Raw genomic sequence first — 8,290 nt, 5'->3', positions numbered from 1 at the left:
CGTCTGTCTGCGGGTGGTACGGGGAGGTACGCACCTTCTTGGTACCCAACAGATCGCACACCTCTTGCAACAATTTACTCGAAAAATTTTTACCTTGGTCGGTCAGCAGGCGTCCAGGACATAGCCCTGGACGAAGGCGTCCGTCACAGCCGCTGCCGACTGGTTAGCGAGAGGCCACGCCATAGGCCATCAGGTAAAGTATTCGACCCCCACTAACAAATATTTATTCCCTCTCGGCGTGACTGGGAAGGGCCCCAAAATATCGAGTGCAACGAGCTCGTTAGTACGCGAAACCTGAATAGATTGCAGCGGTGGATTAGCTGCCACGGGCGGTGGTTTACGCCTGGCGCACTCAACGCACCCCTTCAGAATATTTACCACATCACTTCCCATTCCCGGCCAGTAATAGTCACGCTGAAGCAGGGCAAGCGTCTTGTTAACTCCCAAATGCAAGAGGCGTTCGTGTGCCGCCAAGACAACCCTCCCCCTTACAGCGGAAGGCACCACGAGTGCGTTCCGCCGGGACAAACTGTCCCATCTCAATAACATGCCCTGCTTAAGTACATAGAAGCCGGTACGCTCCTGGTCCCCCTCGGGACCCCCAACCTTGCGGCGCAATGCTAGCAGCGAGCTGTCCGCCATCTGGAGACGGCCACATTCGCTGAGCGACAACGAGAGCAGCGAGTCCCGACCCTGAGAGGCAGTGGAATCATCCACGATCGGTGCGCCCGCTGTCGCAGCCAGTGCCCCCATCTCCCCCGCAAGCGTCGGTTTACAGCGCGCCGATCCCGACAAACACGCGCATTCATCACAAGGCAACAACCGCGACAAGCAATCGGCATTTGTGTGTCGCAACCCCTTACGGTACGTAGTCGTAAACTGATAGTCCTGGAGGACTTCCAACCACCGCGACAACTGGCCCGAGGGTTGGGCGACCCTCAATGAATACTGTAGCGCCGCCTGGTCCGTTCGGACCGTAAAGTGACGACCATAGAGATATGGCCTAAACTGCTGCACAAAAAAGACAATGGCAAGCAGCTCGCGACGGGTGACGCAGTAGCGCTGCTCCGCCGGAGACAACACCCTACTACCGTAGGCGACAACTCTTTCGACACCCCCAACGACTTGGGATAGCACCCCCCCAATGCCCGTATTGCTAGCATCCGTGTCCAGCAAAAAGGGACTCGCAAAATCGGGATAACACAAGGGTGGGGCACCCACCAAGGCGTCCCGGAGGGAGCGAAATGCGGCCTCCTCCTCCGGTCCCCATTTGAACTTCACTCCCTTCGCCGTTAGAGCGTGCAAGGGTTTTGCAATAGTGGCGAAGTGCTCAACGAACCGCTGATAATAAGAAGCAAACCCGATGAAACTACGCACGTCGGAAACGGACGTAGGTGTCGGCCACGAACCGACACAATCCGTCTTCGCGGGATCGGTGGAGATCCCCGAAGAATCGACAATGTGACCCAAGTATCTAACCGACTTACGAAGGAGGTGACATTTGGCCGGTTTAAATTTCAGCTTAGCCGATCGCATTCGCAAGAACACCCCTCTCAATCGCTGGAGGTGTTCTTCAAACGTTTTACTGAAAACAATGACATCGTCCATATAAATCAAGCATGTATCCCACTGCAAGCCCGACAAAACCAACTCCATAAGTCGCTGAAACGTCGCTGGAGAGGAGTGAAGTCCCATGGGTAACCGGTTAAACTGGAACAGCCCCCCTGGAGTCCGAAATGCTGTCTTAGGTTTCGACTCTTCGTCGAGCGGCAACTGCCAAAACCCCGATAACAAATCAAGAGTCGAAAAATATCGCGCACCAGACAATGCATCGAGGGACTCATCCATCCTGGGGAGCGGATACGCGTCAGCCACAGAGATCTTATTCAGGCGACGGAAATCAACGCAGAATCGCAGGGACCCGTCCTGCTTCTTAACCAGCACAATAGGCGCTCCCCCCACGGGCTAGAGGAGGGCGAAATAATATCGGCTTCTAGCATTTCGTTAACAGCCGACTGAACATGTTCCTTCTCCACGGGACTCAGTCGGAAGGGATTTAGCTTGACCGGCGCCGCATCGCCCGTTTCAATGTGGTGGTGCAACAAATCCGTGCACCCAATGTCATACTCATGTTTACTGAACACATCAGAGAATTCTATGAGCAACTCGCGCAGCGCACCCAACTGCGCCGCCGACAAATCGTCCGAGGCGGCGCATAGCGAATGGACCCACTCAAGGTCTTCCCTTGGCTCAACGTTCCGCGCGGGGCTCGAGCCCACCTGCGCAACCAACCCATCATCCACAGGGACCCGCACCGCGTGAGCCAGCATGGTGCCCTGTGGAATGACAGCTGGCCGCGTCCCCGCGTTCAAAACCATCACAAACGGATCCCTGTCAGCCCGCACCAAAGTGTGAGCCACCGATAAATCAAGACCCCCGACAGCCTTGTTAGAAGGACCCAAAAGCATACTTTGTTCCGAAGCCTCCCTCACCCATGGTTTCCGCAACCGGAGGGGAATCAACATCTGTGAACCCGGGGGCACATGCACGGTCTGTGTCGCCACCGCTTGTATCGTAGCGCACGCCGTCCGAATGTCAGTAGGGCTCGTCAAAAATGCAATCCGGCGACCCGATGGCAGTTCAATGCATCGTTGATCGATAAGAATTTTAATGGGCATTTTAGCCAAAAAATCAGTGCCCAAAAGACACGGAACCGCCAAAGAAGACGAAACGAAAACGGGTCCCGACAATTTGATATTTCCAATGCAAATGGACGCCCTAATCTGACCGATAATGCCCAACGATCCCCCATTAGCGGCGTAAAATGGCACATCCACTGGAAGCAGCGGACGACATTGGACTGGGAGAATATCATAAATGAGGTCCGATATAATAGTTGCCGATGCCCCCGTGTCCACTAACACCCTAATCTCGACCCCATCAATAGATCCCGTAACAACGGACGAACCCGCCGAAGCAGCCACAATTCTATGCCCCAATTCCGCCCATTCAATGTCTCCCTGGTCCCGGCCGAACCCCCCTCGCCGAACCGAATCCCCGAACCTTAACCGGCCCTCCTCCGCCGCAACGCGGCGTCCCATGTGTGCCGAATAAACAGGCCGAGCGTGTGAGGTGCCGCGACTTGCCGGGGATTGTAGAGATGACTTGGGATCTCGGTCGTCGTCCAGCCGAGCACCCATGGCGCGCTGACGCGGAGCGCGGCACCCGGACGCCACGTGGCCCCGGAGGCCGCAGTTATAGCACGTGACGAGGGTCGGAGTAGATCTTGGTTGCTCCGACTTTCGGCCCGATCGCAGAGGCGACCGAGCCCCCGGCCTCCAGTCCCCTGGTCGTCCCGTGGCGAACGCCTCCTCTCGTGGGCTGACGACTTGGGGTTCGGTGACCACCGAACCCGGAGCTGCGACGACAGCAGCGTTGCAACCAACTCCTTGTTTCCGTTGTAGGGCCTCGTGCGCTTGAATACTCGTGGCGACTCTCAAAGAAGAAATATCAATCTCGTCAGCTGTGTTGATAGGGACCCCCAGGTCCTGCGCCAACTTAAGCAGCTGCTCCAAAACCATCGCGTCTTGGCCCTCCTCGTCCATCCGAGGGAACGCAGCATCAGCAAGAGCCAGCAACGCCGTGCGATAGGCCAGCGCGGTCTCCGTGGCCGCTTTCCGTCTTGCGTAGAAATGATGGCGGCACGCCGAGGGAGGTCCGTAGACCCTGGCCAACAAACCCAGTGCATCCTTCAGCGTGGAGCGGTCCGACTTCCGTGCAGACCTGAAGGCCGCGAGCGCGTCGTCGTCCAGCAGGGCAGGCAACGCCCGCAGCGCCGTAGCATCGGACCACGCTGACATCTCTTGATGCGCCAAAAACCTTCGCTGAAATTTGCCCCAGTCTCCGCCTTCCGCCTTGAAGGCTGACAACGTGGGCAGACGCTGCTGAAAAATGAAGTCATCCGCCTCGTGGTTCCTCTCCGCCTCTCCGTCGGTGTGTAAGATGGCGGCTCCAGCGGCAGACGTAAAATGGCGGACCCCCTCGCGCGCTGATGACGTCGATGCGCGCGCTTGGGAACCCACCACCACGTGGCGCTCGCCGTTCCCGCCAAAAGTAGGCCCAGGCGCAATGGCGGGAATCCCCCATTCGTTTTGGCGGGAATCTGCGGGGCGACCTTGTAAAATGTCCCCCACCGTCCCCGCTCCTCCCGACGAGCTGATCTCCGCCAAGATGGACGCGGCGGCGAGCAGCAGCTCCGCCAGTCGGGAGTGCGCCTCACGAAGCACGGCCTCGGTCCCCGGTCGCTCGGCCGGCGCCGTCGACGGATCCTGTAGCGTGGGCAAGTCTTCCTCCTCGCCCCCCGCCACCAGCGGCCCCGAGTCGTCCAGGTTTTCCTCGCGGTCAATCCCTTGGGTCCTACGGGTCTTCCTTGTCTCCATGCTTGGAAGCCCGTTTCACTTCTGACGCCAGATGAAGTATTGGAAAATGACGGCAGGAAACTCCTTGACGGGAACACACTTCTTTTATTAAATCTTGACTTGTAACGATACAACGCGTGGCCTCTCTTCTTCACAATGCGGTCACCATACAACGGTACAACTCGTGACCTCTTCTCTCCGCCCTACGCTTCTCTTGACTCTCGTAGATTCTGGGCTGCTGGCTCTCTGTGCCTCGTGTAGACTCCGCGCCTCGGCTACACTCTTCTCTCGTCTAGACTCTGCGCCTCTGCTACACTCTTCACTCGTCACGTGTAGACCTTACGCCTCTGCTACACTCTTTACTCGTCTCGTGTAGACTTTACATCTCTCTCTGGCTACACCGTATGCATACTCGGCTCGTGTAGACCGTTCTCTCTCTCTGGCTACACACTTATACCTTACTCTCCTCTACTTTCCATTACTCTCCTCTCCGGGCTCTATCTCTGCACCTTCGTCTTCATTCTTAGGTTCCACTTCCCCCCTCTACTCCTCTGTGCATCATCTTATATATCTCTTCCTCCCGGGAGACGGAGCGGATGCGGACCTCAACGTCGGCACCGCTCCTCAGTTACCCAATCACCACGCGCTATCTCTACGATCCGTTTCCGCCCAGCGCGTGTTTCCACTCCTCGACCAATCACACCGCGCTGCCACCCGATCACTCCCTCTCAGCGCGTCACCGGCACACAGCCAATCAGCAGCACTACCCCCACCCGCGCACTGACGCCTGCTCCTCCCCGTCAGCGCGCGTCACCACACACACACGTACACACCCAGCGCGTATCACCACTACACATGCAACCACAAAGAGAAAATTGCATTGCAGAAGGCTTTTATTGCAGCCATAAATTATTATTAGAACATTTGAGCAAACAGGGTACAAAATGCTGCTCTATTTCTCAGAAGCACGGGCGGTCATTTTGGTGTAGGTCAGCCCCTTGTAAATGCCACTCAGGGGAACGTCAAAGACAGCACCGTTCATGCAGGTGATGCGCAGCAGGGCCGTGTATGGGAGGTCGATGTTTGCACGCCCGATTTTGGCAACAACAGTGACAGTCTTGTGCGGAGGAACTGAGACGGGGAACGTGAGAGTTTCCGTCTGCTCCTCAGAGTTCTCCAATGCGTGCGTGGTCTCAGAGCTCAAGGTGAAGCTGAACCCGGTCTCCACCTCCATAATTAAGGGAATGCCTGCAGACACCTTCAGGCTGAAGGTGGACTCGATTTTGTTGGTCGTAGACCACGACGACTTTTTGGTTATCGTCTTGGAGCTCTCGAAGGTGTGAGACTGCACGACGCTGGTGTCGTTTATGTACTCCATTTCTTTAATCTCCTCCATCTGCACGTTAGGCAGAATCTGGTGCATAGTTGGGTACTTCATGTTCTGGATCACAGACGACTTTACAGCATTGATGAAAAGGAAGCCCATGGAGTCGATGTCAGCCCCCGCTCGGCCCTGAACGCCCAAGCAGATGCCAGAGCCCACGTCGATCTTGTACTCGGTCTTGAGCCCCCAGTCCGTCATCTTGGCAAAGAATTCGCGATTGCGGCTCGTTCTGAACCTGATGGCACCCAGACGCGTGCCGGCCCCATTGCCCCACAGGGAGAGCTGCGACATGAACTCGCCCGACTGGAATTCAAACTGCTGAGCAGAGGAGTCCACGGTGCCGAACTTCTGCCTTCGCCCGTCAGTCAGCCACACCTCCACACCCCTCACTTGCCAGCCTCCAACACTCACGGAGAGTTTCTGCAGCGTGGCCGCATTGCTCCTTCCATCAAACGAGAAGGCATTTCCACCTTGGCCTCCAATGATGTGCAGCGTAAGTGGGTACGACATTATGTCTACCTTGAAGAGACAGAAGCAAGGGAGAGCATGGCAAGCAATTTTAAATGGAAGGCACCTTATAGGAGCAAATCGTGATAAATGTGGTTTTACACTTTAAGTATGCAAAATAAACGTCATGCCAAGCTTGTACAAATCAAAGGCTTTTTAGGATTTGTAAATATTTTAATAGCAATATTTGAGAAAACAGTGCACACGTCACAACCCACCACTGAACAACTAGAAATTAAGCTTTAGGCACAAGTGCACACATGCTCTTGGAACTGCGAGGCAGAGGAGCAGCAAAACCGCTTCATCTTTTGCTTTCGCTCCCCATTTGAAAAGCCGCAACAATCAAGTGGGATATGAAGTATGGTGCACAACCCACACGACCACAGTAGGTCATCATTCAGCAGCGGCAGAACAAGTGCCACACGCTACATTTGTGACAAGCAGGACAAATACCTTTTTTCTTCGAAAAAGCAAAGCTCCGACAGGCAATCCCAGGCACTTGGCTGCAGTCGACCTACATGGATCATAGGAACAGGATCAGACGGATGAAGGTGGTGTGGGGAAAACTAAATTAAACCCTACAATCCAAGAAAACTAAGTTTGCAGATTCCTATGCAAGAACCACCCTGGTGAAAAATGCCTCAGAAGTCTGTTAGGGAGCCAGCACAATCCAGACGATCACCAGTCGTTGAATCGTATTAGGCTTGGGGCAATATATGATAAAATTGTTTGCAAAAACGTGTCAAATTAGACAAGTCTTACATTTTACACAATTTTAAGTGGATTTCAGACAATTGCCAAGAAATGGCAATCAAACTTTGAAGCGTAGTCAGCTTCCTGCATACGCCCCTCAAATTTCAGGTCAATACAAATTAGTTTCACTATTTCTTTACACACCATGCTAAGAACCAAAATACAACATTCTTAAAAAGGTGGTAATTAGCCGGAGCAAGTGAGAATATGGAACGGTCGAGCTGGGACGGTTTAAGATACATGTGGGAGACCAAACCAGCAAAAACTAATGGCTTTACTGCAAACCAATATACAACGGCAGAAGCACAAACTACATACAATAGGGTCTGAAGAGAGCACAATTGCACAATCCAGATAGTCATTATGGTGTTGAATCTTATTAGGCTAACATTTTAAAATAAAGGTGGACACCACGATTCAAAACGGAATGCAGCGAACTCCCATGAACTGTGAATCGGAGCTGGTGTTACAGGACTTTTTAGCTTCAGCCATACAACCCTCCGATTTTAGGTCAGTAAAAAAAATTAGTTACCCAGTAGATTGGTACACGATGCTCTGAACAAAATAGATTCCTAATTACGATAATATGCGTGGAGGGTGAGAATTACAAATGGTACCGAGAAGGAATGTTTGAGAAATTACAGCGAGAAAAGGCGCTAGTGAATTTTTGCGAACGCTTACAACATGGATGGAAATGCCACGGCACCTCATATTACACTAGGGTCCGCACTTACCTCTCAGACAACTCCGTGAGGAGCAGATAGTTTTTGATGGTTCTGCCCTCCTTTATATACAAGGGAGCGCACATCACGTGGTACAATCACTTGGGCGTGCCTTCCCATCCTTGGCCAATCATGGGGGTGGTAGGGATAAGGCAATCATCACGAGCCAATCAGCGCGAGGATTCACTAATTGGATGGGTGGCGCTTCCTGCACGCGCGCCCATTTTGTGTGGGCAGCCGTTAATAAGCCGAGCCACGCGCGCTGGCGCCTCATGAATGCAATCACGGTTCAAATATGAGTCTGGTGAGAGTCCATTGAGGGAGCTTACGTCACGTGGCATAATTACCCGCGCGTGTCTCCGCCCATCTTCCGCTCCAGGCCAATCACCGCGAGCCAATCACCGCGAGGATTCACTCCTTGCATGGTGGCAGTTTCACGCATGCGCTCCCATTGTGTGATCCGGCGTGTATAAGACAAGCTACTGCCACGCGCCTTGTTAATACAA

General features: G+C 53.9%; 1 protein-coding gene across 1 annotated transcript; it reads right to left on the bottom strand.

Annotated features, from left to right (window-relative positions):
* Positions 1-5,370: 5,370 nt before the first annotated feature.
* On the bottom strand, positions 5,371-6,818 carry LOC144950541 (aerolysin-like protein). The gene is made up of 2 exons (XM_078880678.1): positions 6,763-6,818; positions 5,371-6,321 (listed from the first exon to the last, which is right to left on the bottom strand). Exon 2 carries the CDS (start codon positions 6,310-6,312, stop codon positions 5,371-5,373), a length of 942 nt encoding a protein of 313 aa, XP_078736804.1. The 5' UTR covers positions 6,313-6,321; positions 6,763-6,818.
* Between the last annotated feature and the right edge of the window lie 1,472 nt (positions 6,819-8,290).

This window comes from Lampetra fluviatilis, chromosome 58 (genome assembly GCF_964198595.1).
Source record: "Lampetra fluviatilis chromosome 58, kcLamFluv1.1, whole genome shotgun sequence".
NCBI classification, from domain to species: Eukaryota; Metazoa; Chordata; class Hyperoartia; order Petromyzontiformes; family Petromyzontidae; genus Lampetra; species Lampetra fluviatilis.
This window is presented reverse-complemented; position numbering and strand designations above follow the sequence as displayed.

Coding starts and splice junctions, on each gene's coding strand:
- LOC144950541 (XM_078880678.1), bottom strand. CDS start 6,312: ATGTCGTACCCACTTACGCTGCACATCATTGGAGGCCAAGGTGGAAAT.